The sequence below is a fragment of the Bidens hawaiensis genome, unplaced genomic scaffold (assembly GCF_021521415.1).
Source record: "Bidens hawaiensis isolate Kalapana, Puna unplaced genomic scaffold, B.hawaiensis_p1.1 tig00011192_1, whole genome shotgun sequence".
Lineage (NCBI taxonomy): Eukaryota > Viridiplantae > Streptophyta > Magnoliopsida > Asterales > Asteraceae > Bidens > Bidens hawaiensis.
Window position 1 is genome coordinate 821,681 of NW_027491870.1, and position 25,390 is coordinate 847,070.

The 25,390-nt window shown below is 37.5% G+C and overlaps 1 protein-coding gene and 1 pseudogene across 1 annotated transcript; one reads left to right on the top strand and one right to left on the bottom strand.

Annotated features, from left to right (window-relative positions):
- Positions 1-3,212: 3,212 nt before the first annotated feature.
- LOC143537463 (uncharacterized) lies at positions 3,213-6,790 on the bottom strand. Its single transcript, XM_077031230.1, has 7 exons — positions 6,779-6,790; positions 6,676-6,690; positions 5,602-5,701; positions 3,995-5,137; positions 3,659-3,863; positions 3,409-3,569; positions 3,213-3,316 (listed from the first exon to the last, which is right to left on the bottom strand). The coding sequence occupies exons 1-7, from the start codon at positions 6,788-6,790 to the stop codon at positions 3,213-3,215; spliced, it is 1,740 nt and encodes a 579-aa protein (XP_076887345.1).
- A 15,345-nt stretch (positions 6,791-22,135) lies between these two features.
- LOC143537464 (putative disease resistance protein At1g61300) lies at positions 22,136-25,098 on the top strand (annotated as a pseudogene).
- The last annotated feature ends 292 nt before the right edge of the window (positions 25,099-25,390 follow it).

Sequence of the window (25,390 nt, forward strand, 5' to 3'; positions counted from 1 at the left end):
GCTACGCACGTGCCATGCTGGTTGGTGGGTAGGCAGCGGCTGATAGTGACAAGGCCGGCTGTGTACTGTTCCCTTTCCACCAACTGCAGGCTATGTGCGTGCCACGACAAGGGTTGGTGAGTAGGCAGCGGCTAATAGTGACAAACAGTACTAGAGCATGCTTCTCCTCGTACTGTTGTCGGTGAGCTGTCACCCTGTGATTGGTTCATGGGCTGCTTTGGTCAGATCTTGTCTATTTTGTCCATACCTTGGCAGGTATAGTTCAAAAGATCTTCCAGAAGCATACGAACTGGCTCATTTGGGCGGGAGTATTCCCGCCTTGCTCATTCCTTCTGGTGACACTGAATTATTGAGAGTTAGTGCCTTGTGCGTGTAGCCTTGCTATTAGTGCGGGTAGCCTTCCCTGATGGCTTGTATCCGCAGCTGCGGGGACAGGCGGGGTACTTCACCATTGGAAGGCTTTCCCTGCGGGAACAGCTGGCGTACTACGCGTAAGGTCTTCATCTCTGAGCATGGTGGGTCCTGCGGAACTAGTTGGTCCTTGCGCAGACGTCCCTCTTCAAGGTGAGTCTTGCGGGTCCAACTGGGCTCTGCTGGGACCTACCTCTTCAGTACCTATTGTATGAAGTCAAATTTTAATCTTACATATTTGCTCTCCCAAAATTTCCGGCAAACCTGCTTAACATTTCATCAAACCCCGAGCCGTGCCCTTTCTTCAGCCGCTACGCGATTTTCGGGTGCCATATTCGCCACTCAGGTAACACAAACGACTTCCTTTCGCTTTTATATGTTTAATGTGTTCATTTATCATCTCAAGTCATTGGAACTTTTGATTCCAATTGTTTTAAAACAACGAAATTGGCGAGTATTCACGTGAAACCTAAACATGAAGTAGAAGAAGATGTTCCACTTTAGCAGATTTTATAGCATTTAATAATTAATAATACTAAACTGAATCGTAGCCTAATGGTAACCGCCCATCCCCACGAAAATAGTAAAATACCAGCCGGCCCATGATTTCATTTTTTATGCCCATACGACGGCGGCTCTCGGCCGAGATCCCATTTAGAGGTGCACAAATTTGGTTTTTCAAATACGGGTTCGGGTATGGAACCAGGTTCGGGTTTGACCAGGTAGTGAAAAATCAGGTATTGGCCATACCCGGGTCGGGTTCGGTCCGAGTATTGTCTGTAAAAACCATACCCTATTTATCGGGTTCGTGTTTGGGTCGGGTATAGAACCGGGTATTTGAATACCCTATTTCCGGGTTTTGAAAAAACCTTATATTCGGGGTTTTTTTCGGGTATGGATTGGATTTTTAAGGAGTTACACTTTTTAGGGGTATTTTTCAGAAAAATAATTTCGGATATAGATCGGGTATTTGAAATACCCGGTTTCGAACAATGTTGTAAAGGTAGGATTACAAGGCCGAGTACTCTCCGAGTACTCGCTACAAGGTATGTCGCCGATGCGAGTTTCTATAAATCCGCCTAGTTACTAAGGATCGGTCAAATGTGGTCAACATCAGCCAGAACCACATCTTATCGGTGAACTTGGACCGATTTTGACTCAAAAAAATAAAACTAAATTTGTATTTTAATAATATTAACGAACAAATATCTTTTTTTTTTAATTAATGATTAGTAATTTTTAGAATTTTTTTTATTATATAAAAATATATTCCTTTTATTTATATTGATATTCACATATTTTGTTATAAATATTAGAAAACTTATTATATTTGACATATACATAATATCCCAAAATTAATTTTCTTTATATTTATCATGCCTGAGTACTCCCCGAGTACTCCGGGTACACCCAACTCCCCAGTCGGCCGCCTAAGGTCGGCCTAGCAACTTTTGCAACCTTGGTTTCGGGTACTAAAAAAACTCGGTTTCGGGTATGGAACCGGTTTCGGTTTTCGGGTATTACCGGGTACAAAATCGGGTCTGGTTCGGGTACGGGTTTTGGTACTGAAATGCATACCCTATCCGTAACTTACGGGTTTGGGTATTAAAATCCCGAGTATAAAAACCGATTCCAAGTTTTTTTTCGGATCCGGTTCCGAATTCATGTTTTTTGTGCACCTCTAATCCCATTTACCCTGGTAGCTAACAGAGTTGTATGATATATTACACTTATGTCTATATATATTACAACTTTTTTTTTCGAAAAGTATACTTTTATAAACAAATGGCAAAAGAGCCGAGCAAGCACCCTCTACAAGCCGGAGGACAGCCAAATTACACCAATTTAAACAAACACCACCTTGCCTTCCAGATGCTCCAACAAGAAATTAACACAATCCCGTTGAACACCTCCTTAGCCTTATCCCAAATCCCCACCGAATTGAACAACTCCAAGACATCTCTAAACGATAACCCAAATATAGGTGGGACCTTGTACCAACGATTAACACGATCCCACACCACCGCGGCCACCAAACAACCTGTAGTTATGTGATCAATTGTGTCCAGACCAGATTCACAAAGAGGGCAAAGGCTCCTTACGCCTAGGATTTTCTTCTGTTTAAAGTCTCCCAAGTTGGGACTCGGTTCAGTTCCGTCCTCTGAATATTACATTTATCTGGAAGCCACTTACTTCACTTCATAATGTAATTATTACTATAATCTTTGTCTTTCCTAAAAGCTTCTTTACCGAAATAACCGAAAAAGTTCCTGACTTATCTCCAAGCCACTCCCACGAGTCCTGGCCCTCCGACTAGACAACAGCAATCATAAGCTGAAACCACCGCTCCCATTCGTCCCTTTCAACTCGCGTCGCCGGATTCCTTAACCACTCTCAAGCCCAACTAAAATTGCGACCAGACTTCCAAAGTCGGTCACTAACAATGCATCTTTTAAACTTCTCCAGCTTGAACAAATTTGGCAGGGTCGAGCTCAGCTTACCCCTCCCCGTCCAATTATCGAACCGAAAACCAATGTTTTAAAAACCGGTATTTTATTCATACCGGATTTGATCAAAAAATGGTACAACCGGTTGAACCGGATTGTACCGGGAGGTTCAACCGGTTTATCTAGTTTACCCTAAATTTTTATATAAATGTAACTTTAACTAAAAAAAACAAAAATAAAAACACATGATTCCATTTAAAATACCATCCAAAAATTAATCCATACTCAAAAAACAATACAAAAGCATCAACTTTTAAACAAAGTTTTTTTTTTTAAAAAAGACGCACAATAGATTCATGCCATCGGAGTGTTGTATGCATCGAGTTCACGATCACTTAGAAGATGAAATTCACTCTCATCGCCATCCTCATCAACAAGAGTATATGCACTTTCATTCCCTACAATAATATATAAGAAGTTTTAGTTACCTATAATGATAATATATAATATAAAAAAATTACATGAAAAACGTAACATGTATAAAAGTTACCTTGTGTTTGAGAAACCGGTTCATTCCCTTCCTCACCAAACATGGTATCAATATCATCATTATTAAGTTCTCCTTCCGGCTCTTCTTCAACCACCCAAAACTCCATATGATTAATACTTTCATAATCGACATGATCATAGGATCTCTTGGCATATTTAAGTCTAGAAAAACATTTACCCGCATGTTAACACTTAAAACTAAATTACGATTTACTAAAAAGAAATTTAAAAAAAAAATCAAGATATCGTACCTATTTTGTAAACGCAAGTTGTAATGAACATACACAAGGTCCTTTAGTCTTTCATGTTCTAGCCTATTTCTTCTTTTCGTGTGAATCCTTTCAAAGACACTCCAGTTACGTTCACAACCCGAGGAAGATGCGGTTTGACTTAATATTCGAATGGCAAAAGTTTGCATTTTAGGATAATATCCACCAAATAATCTCCACCATTCGGCTACAAAACAATAAGGTTATCAAAATAATATAAGAACAAACTAATATGGTAAATAATAACATGAATATATATATATATATATATATATATATATATATATATATATATATATATATATATATATATCTTACCGGGGTGAGTAGCATTATGAGAAGCTATAGCACTACTCCTACCAAAACAGTCTTTAGCATCTCGAAACTTGCATAAAGTCATTGTAACATCTAAAACATCATCACCCGAAAAAGTCTTCTCAACCATATCAAGAACACCCCTAAAGACTTCATAACTTTTACAAAAATTTTCTTTATCATATTGAAAAGCTGGATTTAACCAATATGCAGCACAATGAATATCTGAACACAACATCTTTTTCCATCGAGCATCGATTATATCCGTACATGGCTTATACAAATGTTCCTTTTCTTGAAATAATGCCTTAATTCCCTTATTTGCCCAATTCATCCCCTCAAAAACGTATGGTAAAGAAGGTTTTTCATCAGTATCACACAAACGCAAAACCCTCAACAAGGGAGTCATCACGGTCACAGTAATCAAACAATTTCTCCAAAAAACTTCATTCATCAAAATTTCTCTACATTCAATAGCATTTCCCAATTTCAACATCTTTTTAAATTCATTAGATATAACAAGAGCTTGCAAGTCATTTTTATGATCGACCAAACTTTTTAGTGTAATGAAAGTTGTACCAAAACGAGTAGGACCTGGACGAATGATTTCTGTCCAACCTTCTCTTTTCCTTAACCAATTCAAGGGCATCTTGTGATTATAAATAAAAACAGTTACTTTAGATGCAAGTTTGACCAACTTTGCCACATTCTCTAACTCTGAAACATCCTTTAACGCAAGATTTAGACAATGAGCTGCACAAGGGGTCCAAGTAATTGAACGATATTTCTGACATAACATTTGACCGGCACACTTATAATTAGCAGCATTGTCGGTAACTATTTGAACTACGTTCTTAACCCCAACCATTTCAGCAACCTCAGCAAACAAGTAACACAAATTCACAGAATTGCTCTCAATATCAGATGCATCTATAGATTTAAGAAATGAAATCCCTTTCTCACAGTAAACTAGGAAATTAATCAAATGACGATGCCTAATATCCCTCCACCCATCTGCTATAATCGTGCAACCACTTTCAACCCAATCACTTCTATAAGAATCTATTAATAACCCAACTGAAGTTTTTGCATCTTTCAATAAATTGATCCTTAAAGCATGATAGTTAGGTGCTTTGTAACCATAACCTATAGATGCAATTTTATCTACCACAAGTTGATAATAAGGAGAATTACAAGCATTCGTAGGTATACATGCATCATAAAACCACATAGCAAGAGTCAAGTCAACATCGTGTACCTTTTCTTTACTTTGCATAGCTTTTTTAATAGTAGGTTGAGAAGGATCAGTTGTAGCTTTTGTAAAGAAAGGATGAACATTCGGTGTAGCTTTCCTCTTTCGTTTTTGTGTTTGGTGACACTGTTCATTTACTTCCTCAACTTCTCATCACCATCTAAGATGTCAATAGACTTACCTCTCGCTTTAACTTCAGTTTCTTTCAAAAGTCCTTGCATAGTAAAGCGAACGTCTGCCGATACTTTTGTACAAGGTTCTACATCACCCTTGACGCCCGCAAGGTGCTTCTTCATCCTAGTTATACCGCCACCACACACAACTTTTAGACAAAAATCACATATATATACTGATTTACCTTTCTCATCTTTTTGACATGTTACATTATCCCATGCTTTATCTAATTTTGCTCTAACACTTGATTGAACAGGTGGCTCAGTCTGATCATCAGACATATTCTACAAAACAATAAACTTTTTTTAGGAGATATCACCATGTGTAATCAATTAGCTACTATATTAAAATAATAAAGCCGTATATACTCAATAGATGCAAGATGATAACAAGTTTTAAACCATTAATAAATATCATACATACAAAATTATTAAACAAAAAGTAATTTTTTACTTTGTAATTTAGAATTTAGATACTATATCACTTAAAATAATAATATGCTTTAGAAAACAAGAAATTGACCTTGGTAGCACAATAGCAGATTGGCAATTCAAACTTAGAATGGTACGTGAGTATGAGTTAACTGTTAAAGGGTGAAGGCTGGTAGGTTAATTATTAGAATTAGACGCTAGGTTAATGTAATTTGTAAACTTAATTGTAAATATAAAACAAAATGGGCCTAAAAAAAATCCGGTGGGCTTAAACCGGTTCGATCTCCAGCAATACCGTTCAAATTAACCGGGTATAAAATACCGGGGTTCTCTCCGAAATCCAGTTGAACCGGCCGGTTCAAACCGGTTTTTAAAACATTGCCGAAAACTTAAAGCCTTACCGTCTCTAAACTTTCCTTTGATGAGTTTTATAAAAAAGAGGAACTTAAATGATTATTATTGTTATATACTCTACTTTGTAAGTTAATTAATTAGTTTAGAACGTTGAAATAAATCGTTTTTAGTTTTTTTAAATTTTTTTGTTTTTAAGATTCCTTCATTTTAAATTTGCTTAATTAACCAACGTTCCAAGCCTTCGGTTGTGGCGGACTAGAACTCTAAAAGTCTAGTCTAGTCCCAAATCTAATATGGCCCTACCTTGTGACAATTATTATTTGCTTTTCGAATTCAGTGTGCGATTTGTTATATTGAATGTAAAAACGTAAGTAATTAGCTATTGTAACTACATCATATTCAGTATAAAATAATTGGTTGCAAGTATTAATAAAATGATACAACTTTGTTGAACGAATAAACAGTAAATTCACCTCCTCTGTAGCAACCTGCATATGTGCATATGATAAAGATGATAGAATAACTTATATATTTGTTTGATATCATTTTTTCGAAATATATTGTTAAATTAATTACCTTTTTCTTCATTTTGCGTATCCCAGTTTCGATTTTCTAGGTCCTGTGGTCGGATCAAACAACAAACACCTAGTGTTCTTGGATCAATTTCAACACTAGCTAGCGGAAATCACTAATAAGAAACCGAAATCTCGGATCTTGTTTGGTTTTCTTATTACCCGGTTAGGAAAGTTGAGAGAGAGAAGGGAGTTGTTGATAAGATAAGGTTTGCCAAAAGGTTGTGTTTGCATGAGAAGCATACATTATTTATAGTGTATGCTCCCATGCACCATCTTAACATTATTACGGCCCAATGGGCTTTGTTTACATGCCCTCGGGCCCAAACATACAAGAACAAACCGACGATCTAACTAAATACAACGTTAGTAGAACGAGTAAATACAAAAGACTAATATACAAAGCAGGGCCCTACAATCTCCCTCTAGTATTTAGTATTTAATCTGTTAGCTCTTGTCTTCAGTCGGTTTCATAATCAAAGTCGCCTTCGCAATTGTATAGTTGATTGTCAACAAGATAGCGTACGAACTTGTTGAACTTCTCAACTATTCCCTCAGTTTTGTCGCGTCTGGAGTCTTCAACGGTTCCAGTGGTGAGTTGTACAGCTTCAGGAGGTCTTCCTTGTTGAGTGCTGCAAGCTCATGCTCGTCAAAGAAGCGGATGTGGTGCATATCTTTGCAGTGAATCACCTCTCATGTGGTGTTGTCAATTTCCCAACATACGAAGTGCTTGAACAAGTTGGGCAGAAACGGTTCTCCATGATAAATAGCTCGGCCCTCCTTGTGAGTCTTGTATCGCCACATCTTTTTCTTCTTTTCCAGTGGCGGGATTGATCTCTATTGGATGATGAAAGACCTTACCCTTGTTGAGCTTGAAGTTCGGGTAATCCTTTTTCCACTGCTTGCTCAAGAACCTGTTGAACCAACCCTTGAGCCCCTTCTCTGTCACATAGTGTCCCACTATTCTTCTGAAGTAATTCATGTCGAGCTCAGACAGAGTATGCATGTTAGTGATATGTATGTAGGTAAGGTCTCTGTTGGCTCGACGAATTGCCCTTGTCTCGCCGCTTGTGTGTCACTTGCAATAAACAATTAGAGAGTCATCTAAGTAGAGATAGATTCGGTCTTTCACACTTTCTCGGTTGCTGATAGAGTAAGACTTGTTCCGGTGTCACCTATGAGCGTGAGACAATTCATCAGTATCAACAACACCAGTAGTCGTCTGAGATTGAGCAGGGAGAGCCACCACAGGCTCATCACTAACCGGTGTGTCCGAGTTAGGAGAGTAATTGATGTCGGCATCGTCATTATCTTTATTGCCAGTGAAGTCAGTACCTGTAAAAGAACAAACAATAAAGATTGAGGTGATATCAGCCTCTAGCACAGTATTCGCTTCTCTAACTCTTCTTGCTTCACTTGGCGAGTCACGTGGTTCACTCGCCTTATTTCCACCGGTGGCACCGTAACCACCACTTTCATCATCACCACTACCGCTGTCATTATGTGGTTCATCGAAGCTATCATGAGGATCATCATCCTCATTAACACCTTCATCGCCACCTTCTTCTTCATCACCATCAAAATCATCATCATCCGACTCGTCATCATCATCGCCATCACTGCCGTCACCATCATCACCTTGAACCACTTGCTCTTGTGGAGCAGGAGCAATCACATGTGCAACCGTACTGGCTGCAACAAGTGCAGAATTCATAGCACTGACCTGACTGGTGCTAGCAACAATAGTAGCAATGACTTCCGTGCTCACAATGGTTCCAATAACCATTGTAGGTTCATTACCAGTAGTACCTACACGGCTTCCACTTGCGCCCTTCCTTGAAGATCCAAAGATTATATCAACAAGACTACTTTGATATCCAACTCTTCTGGCATCGGCAACGAGATTGGCAAAGGCAGGTCGTTTCCTCTCACTTTGCTCTGTGTAATGTCTCCTTGTTCCCATCCTTTGAATGTTTCCATGAGACGTCTCCTTAAATACTCAACATCGTCATCTGTCATACTCATCACTTCAGTTGCTGCAAGATAACGTTTCACAAGACCCTCGTTAACAAGGTCTTGGTCGCTCGATCATTAGCATGAGCTCTACATTATCTCCAATCAACATGCCCACGTTCCTTGAAGAACTGGACTCACCTTCCAGAAACGTCACCCTTGAACCAAGGGTCTCAACTTTAGCCATGGCTCGATCAACGATTGACTCTAACTCCCTCATTAGATTTTGAGCAAAGTTGGAAGAGGAAGGAAGATTAGTGTCAAGATGCGATACTCTTGACTGAAGTCTGACGATATCATCATGATGTTCAGCATTCATCAGAGAGTCTTGATTAATCAATTGTTGTTGATTGTCCACCCACCACTACAAGTTTTCAATCCTGATTCTCTGACTTTCAATCAAGGCTCGGTCAACTTCTCTATCTTGCTCCAACTGAGCAACCTGAGCCGCAAGTGCATCTCTTTTTTTCACCACTTTCTCATTCACATCCTGCTGATCTCTCACAAACTTGATAAATAAATGTTCCCGCTTCACCTTATGTTCGTTTGATTCTTCAAGTGCTCTAATCCTATCAAGGATAGGATCCCGAAACACTGGAGATCTCCTTGATTTACCACTTGACAATGATGTAGTTGATATGATTGAGCTTTTGGTGGTGGAGGGAGGTGTGATTGAAAAGGTTGGTTGTTTGGTGGTTTGAGTAGGCATATATAGTTATGGTTTGGGTAGGTAAGGATGTGGTTATGGTTAAGGGTAGACTAATTGGTTGGGTTGAGGTTGGAATGGTTTGTGATGTAGTTTAGGAGAAGATTGATGAGGTGAACGTGGAGGTCTAAAGAGATGTACCTTTGATTGGTGGGGTGAATTGATATGTTGATGAGCTAAAAGGTGACATTGGCCTAGGGGTGAAAAGGTTTGTTGTATGGGGCTTCGGAATCGGCTTGGATGGTGGATGTGGGATGATTTTCAAGGAAGGATGGTATGGGTTCATCTAACCTAGATGGTGAGGTCTCAGGAGGTGTGACAGGTTCATCTATTAGTGTTTTAGAGGAGGTGGATTTGGTTTTGGTCTTTGACTTGGTTTTGGTTTTGGGGACGTGTATTTGTTTGGCCTTAAGCTTTTCTATTGTGCGGTCTAAGGTAGTTGGTGACGCTAGGTGAGGGTCAGTTTGAGTGGTGGTTGGTGGTAGTGTAGTTGGTTGGGAGAAATCGAAGGAAAGATTATCTTCACCGAAGTTTGCATCTTTGAAGATGTAGACTTTTTGGAGTCCTTCATCCTTTTCAAATGCATCAAAGGGCATCCGGGTTCCTCCTCTTCTTCTTCCACGGCTCTTTTGAGGACAAACCAGCCTTCCTTTTCTCCTTTTCATTAAGTCTCTCCGTCTTATACTCACCCTCAACATCAGTTTCAGGGTCACTTTCTTCATTTCCTGCAACATCATCACCACTTTGATTGTCGTCATCGTCACCATCATCTCCACTATACCCTTCTTCCTCTCCTGTCTCCTCACTATTAGGTTCGGTCTTAGCAAACTGACCGAACTTTGCACCAGGCTCTTGACCTTTGTACTTATACCCGCTTCTCCCCACTAGCTCCAACATCGCTTTAAATACCATTTGTCTTACCATCTTCGCATGATAAGGCTCAGATGGATCGATAACATTTCCTTCAGCATCAACCTCTTCTGTATATTCTGGTCATGGAACTTTCTTCAGCAGATCATCTAGAATTAGTTGCACAAAATGAGGATACATTCTCCATGTTTTCTTTGCAAATTTGATTGCATGCTCTTGAAGAAAAGCCTTGAGAAGTTATATCTTGTTTAGTTTGTGAGGCAGGCCATCACTCCAACCCATTCTACCTTCAGCTTGTCAAAGCCACCCTTTTGTGTAGATAAACAATGGGAAACTATATGGAATAGGAACTTCCAATAGGCGGGTAAGTGTCTCTTCACACAGATGGTCCATTCAACATCATATCAAGTGTCTTTGACAAATTGCTCAAGATATTTCTAATCAAACTTCTCAGATGTATGATTCGGGGAATATTTGATCACCAATACCCTTCTCATAACCTCCTCAGTGATGGTCAATTTTTGATTTGAAACTTCGGTTTTGATCGAGCTCCCTTCTAGTCTTAGCATTCACCCAAAATTGTTCAACCCAAGATCTATGGATCTCCAGGTTGACAGATATAGCATACATCAATGGACAACCTTGTTGTCCCTTGATCATAGATGTAAACACCTTGTGCTTTCTCTTCCTTGGAAGATCAAGAGGGTATAACATATTGTGTTGCTACATTAAGACTAACTATTATATACATACTAGCTATTAAATAAAAAAAATTAACTTAACAAAAAAAAATTAAAACAATAAGTTTGTAATATAAGATAATACTTTTCATAAGATTCAAAATAGAAAATTAAAGTATGTAAAATTTAAAGTCTCAAAAGATAAGCAAACTGTTTTGAAGATGAATTGTGAAACTGCCAAGGGCAAACCATTCGAATCGAATTGTAATTAAACCATTTTAGTTGATAGGACAAACTAATGACGATCCTAAGTGTCATCCATTCAAATCGAATGTAGACCAATCGAATCGGATGCAAAAGTAATCAAATCTAATTAAAACTTAATCTAATCAAATCCAAGGATTCGATTTGAATCAAAGTCAATTAGATTGGATTAAGTGTGTATCTATTCGATTGGAATTGAATTATAAATTATTCGAGTCTTTTAAGTCAGTTTGTAAAGTTATTTTGTCCAAGTGTAAATCATTCGAATCGAGTTTGAAACGAATCGAATTTCAAGCCGGTCGAACCGAATTTGGAATTCGATTCAAATGATTTTAAATTCAATTCGATTGGAATCAAATTCGATTTGAATCCTTTATAGTATATTCGATTCGTTTGTTTTGTCCTTAGAGAAATTTTGAGAGGTCCCATTCCATTCGAATCGAGTCCAGATTCAATTCGAATGGTTTAACAATTCAATTCGAATGGAACTCAGACTCGAATGAATAACATATTTTTTCCAAATCCATTTCCCTTTCCTTTTCTGGGTTCATATAACCCGACATGAGTTTCTGGGCAACTCAATCTCATCTTCAAACACTTTTCTCAGGTCAATTAGACCTAAATAGGTCCGAAAGTGACCTAAAACTTAAAAACTATACAAACAACTAAGAAAACTCAATTAAATCAACTTAATGGTCCCTTATTATAACGACAACAAGATTATAACAACAATAGTAGCCAACACCAACATATTTTGTTCGTATGAGTTGTGAAAAATTCTAGTGGAACTGTTTAATGAACAAGAACATAAAGGAGATGAAATATACCATGAAAGGTGTATTAACATGGGTGAAGGCAAGGGATGAGATCAGTACCGACCGGTCCCGGTCCCGAAATTTGCGAATTCTTGGTACCGGTACCAGTACCGAATTATTCAGTTCGGTAATGGTACCGGTACGGGACCAGGACGGTACCTAGATTGTAGGTAAAAATTCGGGACATACAGGTCTCGTCCTGTACCGTATCGGTACCAAAACTCAAAAATTTGGTACCGATTCGGTACCGACGGTACCAAATCGGTACCAACCGGTACCAAACGGTACCAGTACCGATTTTGCTCATCCCTAGTGAAGGCTTCATCATGATGATTATCAAGTATGATAATAAAAAGAAGGAGCGGTAAATTTGTATTTTAGATCTAGGGTTTTTGAAGATCTAAAGGCGGTGAAAGATAAGGAAAGAAGAGAGAGAGAGTATTAGAAAAATAGAAGGTGATAAAGTGAGAAGATATTTTGTGTGAACCTATTTATAGGGTCAGCCTATCTCGCGATAGGGATAAAAAATCTCGAGTTTTAAACGATTTTACACTCTCGACCCCCAAACTCTAAAAATATTTCCAGATTTAAACCTGAAATATATTTACCCACCGAATTTGAATACTTTAAATATATACACGATATATTTTTGTTGATCTGACACTTAACAACTTTTGCACGAAGGACCTTATCATAAGCCCATAAACCTTTCATATAATCAAAGATAAAACTAATTTTAAAAATAATTTTTTAAATAAAAAATTAAAATTAAAATAACAATAAAACTTAAAATTAAAATTAAATATAAATTAAAACATACTTAATAGATTAAGTTAAGAAATAAAGCAAATGACGTAAAGATGAAATTAATATTATAATTAATATACTAATTATAAATATTAAGAGTTTACATATTTTTGTTAAGAAAGATCACGACATGAAATCACATTATCCGTTAACATCCAAGATCACACTTCTATTTCAATATTATTATGCCAAGAACCCAAAGTCAATTGTAGATATAATTTGTCAACTTTAAGATTAACAAGTATTTAGATGTCAATGGGATATGTTAGGGTATATATTAAGCACGATACTTACGTGGTCCCCATGTAATTCGACAAATTACAAACATTATAAGCTTATTTAAACTTTTTCAAACAATAAAGGTTGAACCATGGACTTACTTGCCATACGGACTTACAAGCCTTCATATAAAGTGTTTAGGAGTTACTTGTTTGCTCCACGTTACATGGTTCTAATATACCCCTTTTTGTTTGTTAATTTTCAACATTTTTGTGTTGAATATAAATTCTTTTAAGCACTTTGTGGTTTTTCTGCTTTATCATTTTGATTTTCAATATTTGTATTGAAAACAAGAATAATTTTTCTGGTAATCAATCACTAACAGGCTCGCGTATGACTGACTAATAACATTTTTCCTTCATCACTGTGACTTATGTTGGAGTTTTCAACCGCTTAATGAGTGCGTAACCTAGCATAGGCAGGAATTTAAGTACATATCGCTATGACACTTACTCGTTTGTCAAGCCTATCTACACATCAAGCAATGATCTTGTTGACCTTTGATATACTATTTTCATGTGCTAAGATCATTAGGGACAATTTCTTATCATTTTTTAAAGGTCGGATCGATTTCTCAAAGTTCTATAATTTGTATATAATTCGACTCCCTCTAAGCAAGAGCTCCCTCAAAGGTCAGATCGATATCTCAAAGTTTTTTGATTTTTTTATAATCCGACTCCCTCTAAGCAAGAGCTCCCTCAAAGGTCGGATCGATTTCTCAAAGTTTTATAATTTTTATATAATCCGACTCCCTCTAAGTAAGAGTTCCCTCTAAACGAGAGAATATCTTTTTGAAACGTTTTTTTAGCATAATATAATAAAACACTAAATAAAGATAAAGTATTAAATATTTTTGGCAAAGTCAAGTGAATTTTGTTTTTCTTAAAGTTAAAAATGATAAAATCTTTTTGATGAGTTAAACTTAACTCATTTTCTCCCTCTAACATAGTGACACATTTCAAAATATTTAAAATTTTAAACACACAAAAATAAAAATGATGTTTAATCAAAAGAAATCATCCCAACGACTCAACGAGAAATAATAATTGGACACGATCAAAGGCATTAGTGAAAAGGTCGGCAACGTTGTAATTCGTGTGGACCCTTTCAATACAAACAAGTTTACGGCTATAACAATCATGAATAAAATGCATTCGGATGTCAATATGTTTTGTCTTTGAGTGTTGGACCGGGATTTTAACAATACAAACGGTTGTTTTGTAATCACACTTGATATGGGTGTTAAAGAAATTCAAAGCGTAATCTAGCAGCTGATGATGGATCCAAATCACTTGTGAATAGCAGGCAGAGGCGACAATGTATTCTGCTTCAGCGGTAGTGGTAAATTGTTACTTGTTTTTTGCATTGCCAAGAAATCAACCGGTCTTCCAGGAACTGACATCCTCTCGATGTTGCAAGATTGCATCCCCTATAATCACTGCCGGTGTAAGCATGCAGTACTAAAGGGGAGTCTTTGAGATACCAAAGACCTAAGCGAGGCTTTCCCTTTAAGTACCGAAAGATACGGCTTTACAACGGTTAAGTGAGACTCTTATGGATCACACTGATATCTTGCACATTGACAGACAAGGAACATAATGTCCGGCCTGCTGGAAGTGAGATACATCAGGGAGCCAATCACAGACCGATAAAGGTGTTGATCAACTGATTTTCCTGATGGATCTGGAGCTAGCACTGATCGGGTAGCAATCATATTGAGGAAGGAATTGGAGTCCTTGAACCCAAACTTCTGAACAATGTCACATACGTATTTCTCTTGATGTATTAAAATCCAATCTGATTTATGTTCAACTTGAAGTCCCAAGAGAAATTCATTTCCCCAATGAACTCATTTCAAACCGACTTTGCATGACCTATACGAACTCTCTACACATCTTCAGATTTAGATTCAAAGATAATGTCATCAACATATACTTGGATGAGAATCTGATCGTACTTCACTTTCTTGATAAAGAGTGTTTGATCAATAACACCTCTTCTATAGCCATTCTTCAAAAGATGTTCTGCTAACATAGCATACCAAGCACGAGGTACTTGATAAAGGCCATAGAGAGCTTTATCAAGTCGATAAACGTAATCAGGACGTTCATGATCTTCAAAACCTAGTTGTTAGATTTCTTCTTTCACTTTGTCATACTAAAAGATGGTCTTCACATTCATTTGATATACTTTGAAGTTCATGTGTGAAGCGTAGGCGAGAAAGAGACGAATTGCCTCAAGCCTAGCAACATGAGCATGAACTTCATCGTAATAAGGGCCTTTGCGCTGAGAGAAACCTTGAACTACCAGTTATGCCTCATTTCTTATAATCACTCCTTTATCATCCTTTTTGCACCTGAATACCATCTTGTACTAATCGGTTTCTGGTACTCCGTCTTCTTAGCCAGCCTCCACACTTGAGCTTCTTGAATTGTAACAACTCATCTTGAATTGCCTCAACCCATGAGTTTTACTTCATAGCTACCTTGTAGTCCTTTGGTTAAACCTGTGAGATAAACCAAGAAATAAGACATATGTTAATAGTTCCATATTTGCTCCTTTGTTTGGATGCCTGTTGGGGAAGAACCAATGATGTTTCCGGTGGGACGTGTCTGATGAACGGGTAGTTGGGGTATGTCCTCCACTTGGGTGACTGGTTCCACTTGAAGATCAACCGTGAGGCTCTCTACATGATGGAATATGAGAGGAGTATTGATTAGAACATCAGTGGTTGTCTAAACATTGTCAGGTTGATCAACCACATGTTCTTGTGCAATGGGACCATCCCAGAGATTCTCATCAAATGGAACAACAATTGCAGGAACTGGAATGGATGCATTGTTGTAAGATTCACCAGCAACGGCTTCTTCAGCAGCAGCAACTGGTACAATTTCATTTGAAAAGGGAGGTGTGGGAACGTTTGTTGTGGGTTTAGTCTGGATATGTTCCACATTGTCAGCTGACATATATGAGTCTTATGAATCGGAATCAGATGCGTTTTTTACGGCTACCAGATCGGTTGAATCAGCGGACTGAGAAGCAGCACTGTTGACAACTGGATTATTATTTGCTAGAGGAGGGATTGCAGGTGGAGCAAATCTGTTGGAAGGACCAGCAGACAGATTGACATCAAGCAAGCTGTTGACAAGAGTTTGTATCAATAGTGGTTCAGGAAAAGAAGTTGGAACTTGAGTACGGTTTGATGGTGGGAAAGACATGCCATTGAACTGATTGAACAAGTAATCATAGTCAACATCCAGTTGGGTCCGTGCGAGCATCAGCGGCGTTAAGCTCTTGCCGGTCAATGTTGAAGGATTCCACAATCACCCTGGTCTTCTGGTTGTAGACACGATAAGCGGCTTTGTTGGGAGCATATCCAACAAAGTAACACTCATCGGCCTTTTTAGCAAACTTAGGATTTGGGTGAGCGTCCGTATGGAGCAAAGTGCATGGACATCCAAATTTCTTGAAGTAGTTGACATGCGGCTTAGTCTTGTAGAAACTTCAAAAGGAGTCTTCTTCAAGCGTTTGTTGATGATCACTCGGTTTGTATGAAGCATGCAACATTGATGGCTTCACCCCAAAATAGTAATGGATGTTTGGAGTCTGATAGCAAAGTTCTTGTAGCTTCAATCAGTGTTCGGTTGCGACGTTCAGTTAACATATTCCGTTGTGGAGTGTACGGAACGCTGAACTGGCAATCTATTCCATTTAAGTGACAGAGTTCATCTACTGTTTTGTTGCAGAACTTGGTCCCGTTGTCACTTCTGATACACTTTACCTTCTTTTATGTCTGCCTCTCCACATGAGTAATGAATTTGATCAAAAACCGAGCGGTTTCATCCTTATGCCCTAAAAGAAAAGTCCAACTGAAATGACATAAATCATCAGTATTCACAAGACAATGGGCTTTTCGGCCGATTTTCAAAGGATGAATTGGACCAAATAAATTCATATGTAACAGTTGAAGAATGGAATCTATGGTATTGACCATCTTGGGCTTATGAGGGAGCTTGTGTTGATTGCATTTGGAGAAAGAAATACATTTTTCAATGCAAGAGAAGGTTTTGACAGGCAATCCCCTCACATGCTCACCTTTGACCAATTTATTTAAATTCTTAAAGGTTTTGACATCTATGCCATAGAGATGAGTCGTTCTCCGAGGCTTTAGATATTAAACATGAAGCGAACTTACGTGAGTAAGAACTATTCATGTCCAATATATAAGCATCATTATGCCTTGGAGTACGCACCAAGATCCGTTCCTCGGGGACTTTGAAACCTCGTTTTAATATCAAACATTCATTTCCGTGAATAGAATTGAGTACTCTCGGTCACAAATTTGTGAAACACTAAGTAGATTGTGGTTGAGCTGTTCAACAAGATTGACATCATCAAGCGTCAGGATTCCATTTGATACTCTTCCTCTTTTTGTGATATTTCCTCCCATGTCACCGGCAAATGAAATGTGTCCACCGTCGAACGGTTGAACGTCAAATAGTAAGGACTCGTCTCCTATCATGTGTCGGTGCAGCCACTGTCTAAGTACCAAATACTGTTGGCAGGCCTTCTTGACTGACCTAAACACATTAGCAACTAATTAGACACGGGTTCCCGAGTCTTAGTTGTCTCGGGAAAGTCAACCACAAAGTTAACAAATTTTATTTTATTTTATTTTCTGGAATTATAAAGTGTTGAGGAGTGTCAGAATCAGAAGAACTCTCTCTAGGAACCCATGCAGATGCATGCTTCCTATGTTTATAAGACCTTTTGGACCGTCTTATTCTAGGTTTTAAAAGAAAATCCTCATATCTTTCGATCTTTGGGATCCTTTTCTCATTTCTTTTTGATGGGTTCTTCGACTTCAGTCTTAGAATCCCTTTTTGATCTTTTCTTTTTGGTTATCTAAAAAGGTTTTCTGGTTTTCCCATTGTTGTTGGATTTCACATCCATTTCACTGGCAGAACTATCATATTGATCAATTCTTGAGCTTAGTGTAGCTTTAGAACATAATTGATTAAATGGATTGTTCAGTTTCTTTTGTTGTCTATGCCAGTTCTTGCAATGTCTTGCAAGGTGAGATGGATTACCGCAAACGAAACAACACTTTAATCTAGAGTCCCTATAGAACTCATCGGAACTATGATATACACAGTGTGGTGAAAAAGGTGATGCTTGGAAAGGAATATGGATGTTATTTGATTTGTAGCCTCTATCATCAAATACATTTGAATAATATGAATTAGCATAATCTTGTTGGAGATAATCATAATAGTTATTATCCAAATGATTGTATATTTGAGGACGTTTATAACGATTAGTGGATATAAAGAAAGAATTTTGTGAGGTGGAATATATTTACTTGAGGTGCTAGCCTTTTCATTCTCAAAAACTTTTCTTTTATTACAATATTCCTCGACTTTACAATCTTTTGATAAGCAACTAGTTATGTTCGATTCATCAACCATATTAGTACTCATATTACATTTAACGAAAGTTTCATCATAAATAGTCTCACATTCACTGTAAAAAACAAAACTATCATTTTCATTCAAAGAATTTTGAGAAGTGCCTACATCAACGCTCTCACAATTTACATGATCATTCAAATTGTTTTTCAAAGTATTGTTATTACATGCTGAGTTATTAAATGATTTTTTTAGATTCAAGTTGGAATCAAAAAGTTAATTTAAAACTCTTTTCTCTTCATAACACATGTTCTTTACCACACATTCACTTTCTTCTACATGACCTGCTAAAGAAAATAAACTAACATTTGAACTAACTGTTGAAGGAATGGGATCAATAATTTTAGGGACAGGAGGGATAAATGTCTTTGGTTTTGGCACATGACCAATACCATAGACCATTTCGTCCTCATGTGTGGTATTGAAACTAAAATGAGATAGGCTAGTATAATTCTCATTAAATTAAGGTGGAACAACTGCATTATCATATCCTATGACTGTCTTTTGTTTCACCCAATAATCCCATTTATTTTATCAGAGGCTAACTCAAATCTTTCTACGGCTATCTTTCTTTGAGCTAAGTCTAACTCTAGCTTCTCGATTTTAGCGTTTAGTTCTACAACGCGTCTTTCATGAAACTCAGCTAGTTTATTACACTGAAATAATTTCTCATTTAGTTTAGCCATATCATTATTGTGAGTTTTAATCCTAGTGGAAAAAATCTTTTCAGCCTTCTTGTAATAGTCATTCTGACATTTAAGGCTAAGATTTTTATCTATCAAGGCAGCATTGTGAGTTCTATAGTTCTAAATTTAATCAATACAAGCTTGAGTGCAAAGTTTGTGTACCTCAGGAATGTCTGAGACGTTTTGATATGCCTCAGCAGCAAAGCTTGATGAGAGTTGGTCTTTATTCTCAAATGCCATCCCGAGAAAGGTTAAAGGATTGATTAGCTCAACAAATTGATTATCTTCCCAATCTGGCTTGGTTCCTTTAGCTGATAGAGTGATCATGGCCTTTGAGCTGAACCAGAGTTCCATTTTGATGAGTTGCCTTGACCAATTCGTAGAACTTTTGGTTTAGAGGAGGAACTCTACTCAGGCATTTTATCACCACTTCTCCCACCTTCGTTATCAGACACTTCAATGATCTTGATGTCGTTTGTAGCCTTGGATTGATTTGTGCATTTCCTTGTCAAATCCAATTCCATTCCCATCTGAATCTTTGAAGCTGTTCTTGCCATATTTCTTCATGAAGCTCGAGGCTCGGTGAATAGCCATTTCCCTCTGATACTTGATGTCCATATTTTTTGAGATTCTTCTTGTTGATCTCGGAAATGTCTCTTTGTTGAAATGAAGGAGGTAGCAGTTTTCCTTGCAGTAACTCCTCATGGCTTGCCATAAAAGCATAAAATTGAGCCACATGTAAATCATAAATTTGAGGAGTTGAGTAGGATGGGCTACTTGAGGGTTTCTTAATTCCATGAGCCTTCAAAGCTTGCTCAACAATTTTATTAACCGCATCTAGAAAGGAAGTTGAACTAGATGGTGCTTGTGGACTAGCTAGCAGCAGTCTTGAATGCAGAGTTCTGAGTTGGTTGAGTGGAAAACATCTTAACCCCATCAGCTGGATGAATGGTGGGATGTGCTTGGCTTAGAAAAGTTATACTGACTCCAGACCCAGTTGAAATTCCAGCATGATTTAGAGAACTTATGTGGTTACCCAGTCTGAGCTTGTCATCCATTTAAAATGACTTGATGGTGGATGTCAAATCAGAGAGAAGTGATTTGAAGGTTCGTTGTTCTCTTGATGGTGATCATACTACTGTTCCAGGTGTATGGTAAGGAGTTCAAAAACTCGTCATTAATTTCAATTTGATCATAATCAATGCCAGCACTCTTCATCTGGTGATCAATGTTTCAACCCTATGAATAAGGTTTCTAACGGTTTCTCCTTGCACATGGTTAAACATATTGAATTCACCCTTCAACATGGATTTCTTGTTGTTCCTCATTTCTACATTTCCTTCAAATTAGTTTACCAACGCATCTCATAAGCCTTTGGCAGTGGTGTGTTCCCTCAGAGTTTGAGCAATTTCTAGTGAGAGACACACATTAAGAACGCCATAGGCCTTTTGAACATGACTCGACATTTTCTTATCTTCATCAGCTAGAAGTATCAGTTGTATGAATGTAAGGACCCGCCCCAATAGCTCTAAGAAGAGCATAATCAGTTATTCTAATATAGTTCTTGAAACGTCATTTGAATTCTTCGAAGTTATTGTCCCACTTAAGCAGTTTAGGAGGTTTATTAGTTGTCCCGTCCTAATTTTCAAATATTATAAAACTCTTAATCTCTTCAGTCTCAGAAGTCATTGTGCAAAACAAGTTTTAATTCCAAACATTTCACAAACATATTTTGTGGAAAGTTCCAAGTACAAACCAATCGAATCTGAAAGGATTTAAATCGAACTGGTATAAACGAATCGAATTGAAATGCAATTGAATCGAATTGAAATTTGAATTGAATCGATTTTTAAAAGCAATCGAATAGAAATTCGATTCGATTGGTTTTGAAATTCGATTAGAATGGGTTCAAGGATTTGAATGGTTGCAAATTCAATTAGATATGTTTTAGGAAAGTAGGAGTGTACTTCATGTCTTTTCAAACTTTTCTTCTTTAGGAAACTCGAATTAAACTCTACTTTGTATATCTAAGTACCACCCATTTTGAAGACTTTAACAACATATATCATGAACTTTTAACAACTTTAACACCACAATAACACAAACAACCACTTTCACACACTCGAAGCAAAGAACACTTTTCTTTCAAGCTAGTAAACACATTTTTTATCAACTAGTGAACCCGTAGACCCACTTAAGCACTTGAAAACAAGTCTTCAACACACAAACAAGACCAAAATCTAAGGTTGTGACCCAAGATCCACAACTAGTAGAGCCGAAAGCTCTGATACCAATTGTAGGTCCTATGGACGGATCAAACAACAAACAACTAGTGTTCTTGGATCAATTTCAACACTAGCTAGCGGAAATCACTAGTGAGGAACCGAGATCTCGGATCTTGTTTGGGTTTCTTATTACCCGATTAGGAAAGTTGAGAGAGAGAACGGATTTGTTGAGAAGATAAGGTTTGCAAAAAGGTTGTGTTATAGTGTATTTTCTCATGCACCATCTTAACATTATTACGGCCCAATGGGCTTTGTTTACATGGCCTCGGGACCAACATACAAGAACAAACCGACAAGCTAACTAAAATAAAACGCTAATCAAATGAGTAAATACAAAAGACTAATATACAAAACGAGGTCCTACAGATTTCATTCTTCGTATTATTTCATCATTTCACTATTTTGGTTCTTGGTGTTTGTTTAATCGTATGTTTGTTTCTTATAGATCCACGTGCTATCCTTTGGATTACTTTTCCATTTAAAGTCATATGGAGTGCGCTAGTTCCTTGGCTGGATATGTGATGGACTTATTGTTTGGTGTGGCTAAAAGGGAGATTGGCTACATGTGGAATTGCTCTAAAAATATTAAAATTGTTGATGAGGAAGTTAAAAATCTCATAGATATGAAAGAAATGCTTCAGGGACGAATGCAGGTTGCTAAAGATAAAGGGAAGGATACTAGAGAACTGGAAAAATGGATAAATAACGCAAATGTTATAATATCCGAAGCCACAAAGTTTATTGCCGGAGAAGATGAATCCGAGAAGACCAACCGCTCATGTTTTTGTGTTAATTTGGGCACCCTCCATCGTGACAGTAGGACGGCAACAAAGAAAACTTCTACTCTTCTTCAACTCAAAAAAGAAGGTAAGTGTTTTGAAAATTTTGTCTTCGACCCTCTTCCCACCCCAGGATTCACAGACCTCTACCAGGCAAAAGATCTTGAAAACATTGATACCCAAAAGTCTACTTTGAAAACCATTATTCAAGCCGTAAAAGATCTACAAATAGTTGGAATCATTGGATTAGGAGGTGTAGGTAAAACTACCCTAGCCAGTGAAGTTGCTGCAAATATGAAGAATGAGTTTGATTGTATCGAATTTATAGCAGTCTCACAAGATATTGTTGAAGAAAAAATTAAGAAAACTGTTGAAGTAGCAGCAAGAAGAATACAAAATGGAGAGAGGGTTCTAATTATCCTAGATGACGTTTGGAAAGAATTGAAGCTAGATGAAGTGGGCATTCCATGTGGGAGTCGCTACATGAATTGCAAGATTTTGCTTACATCTAGAGAGAGAGATGTGTGTAATGCGATGAATGCTACGGCTATCGAATTAAACCCTTTAAAAGAAAACGAAGCATGGGCCCTTTTTGAACAAGTGGTTGGTAAACGTGAATGGGATGCTAAATTAAAACAAGTTGGTTTGGGTATTGTTGAAGAATGTGGTGGATTGCCACTCTTCCTTCAAGCTGTAGGAAAGGCTTTGAAGGGCAAAGCAATGGAAAGTTGGGTGGCAGCACTTAATCGACTGTGTAATCCTATCTCAAGGGACGTCGAGTACAAAATAAAAGGAATACTACAATTGAAGCTAAGCTACGACAATCTTAAAAATAAAATTGCTAAATCGTGCTTCTTATTGTGTAGTTTGTTCTCGGAAGATGCATACATTGACCTTAGCAGGTTGGAATATTATGGGTTGGCTCTAGGGATATTTGATGATCCTGATTGCAGCATACAGGATGCAAAACATATAGTTCGAGGGGCTATCGACACCCTTAAATCATCCTTTTTGTTATTGCCTGATAACATATTCGGAAACAATATATTCCAAATGCACGATCTTGTTCGTGATATGGCAATGCTCGTTACTTCTGAAGGTAATGACAAGTTTTGGGTGCGGTCCGGGAAAGGTTTGAGAGAATGGCAACCAAAAAAACACTTAGAAAGCTACAATAAGGTATCGCTCATGGGAAATAAAATCAGTAAGCTTCCTGATCATGAACTTCTTTTCCCACAGCTAGATACTTTTCTTATACAAGACAATGAACTTTCAATTGTGCCCGATGATTTCTTTCAACATATGAAAAGGCTTAAAGTTTAGATATGTCGCGTAACAAGATTTCATATCTCCCACGATCACTAGAGCAGCTTAAGGAACTCCTCATGCTAGATCTATCTAGAAATGAATCTCTCTATGAAATTTCCATACTTGGGAAGTTAACATGCCTTGAGATTCTAATTCTCACAAGCACTGGAATTAAACATATCCCTAAAGAGATTGGACAATTGACCAATTTAAGGGTGCTATATGTTTACGACTGTGATCTTTCTTTCGTAACACATGGTGTCATATCAGAGCTCATTAGGTTGGAAAAGTTGTATGTTTGGTTAAAGGAGGATGGCGATTGTAGTTTTCTTAGGGAACTAAGTAAATTGCAGTCCCTAAAAGTTCTGAATTTAAGAGCTTCTAGATTAGATTATATTCCAGAAGATTTTGACGTTGAAGCTTTGACAGAATTTCAAATTCAGGACGATATGTACCAGTTCAGTAACCTTGGTTGTAAACGCACCCTGAAAATGTCAAAAACTAGCTTCCCATTCACAATGACAATTACGAAACTGATTCAGGCAAGTGAAGGGTTATATGTGGGGGGGATTAAAGATTTGGATAACATCCTACCAGTTTGTCCAGCAGGTTTTGAACAATTAAGGTGTCTGGAATTCTCTGAGTGTGAAAATGTTAGAAGCTTGGTGAAGACATGTGACCTTACATTGAATGAACATGGTAAAAGAAAAACAAATAGAGTGTTTTTTCCCAAAGTGAAAGAACTAAATTTGTCTGACCTGAATAAGTTGGAAGTTCTATGGGATATACCACATGAATATAAAATCTTTTGTAATCTTGCCAAAATCCACATTGCAGATTGTGACTCCTTATCAGAGTTATTCTCTGTAAGTGTAGCACAAGGGCTTGAGAATCTGAGAGAATTATCAATTTCACAATGTAGGAACATGATGGTTGTTATGTCGGCTGGTTGTTATGTCGGCTGTGGATGAGCAAGCAGCTGGAGTTGAAACTGACATGCTCCCCCTTAGTAATATTTACCTTATTGATCTTCCCAAATTGGAGAGTTTCTACTCTGGCCATTCTATCATCAAATACCCATCTTTGAAGTCTCTTACAGTGCAAGACTGCCCAAGCATGAATAGATGGAGTGATGGAGATAATGATATACCCAAGATCAAATTTGAGCATGAAGGAAACCCGTATAGCAATATTAATGATTATATTAAAGCACAGCTTGAGGCATGAAAAATGAATATCCTGATAAATCAATAATTTTTTTTTTTTTTTTTTGCTATTATGCAACTTAACGTCACTTGATACTTTTACAGGAGAACGGAATGTTGGATATGGACTACTATACGGATGATCCAAAGGGTATGTAAATACATTCATCTTTAGGATATCTATGACATATGGGACCCTACAAGTCCACATGAATTATTTTCGAGTTTTTTGCAGATGAATACTGAAGAATGAGTTGTTACAATGAGAATGCAGTTGTTGGTCATACACGAGGTAGGTTGATTAACGATAAAACAACAAAATATAATAATTATAGATAGATATTGCTTCATTATCTTAAATTGTAGGTATGGAGGTGCTCTTGGATTGGAATCAAGATCGAGCTGGAATATGTCGTAACTTGTCGCATTAGATATTTACTTTGAAGACAAA

Bases quoted from the DNA above. Each gene is read 5' to 3' on its own strand.
- LOC143537463 (XM_077031230.1), bottom strand. The intron at 5,138-5,601 runs GTAAATCAGTAT...TTGCATCTATAG, and splicing joins ATGTCAAAAAGATGAGAAAG to GTTATGGTTACAAAGCACCT. The intron at 3,864-3,994 runs GTAAGATATATA...ATTGTTTTGTAG, and splicing joins TCATAATGCTACTCACCCCG to CCGAATGGTGGAGATTATTT.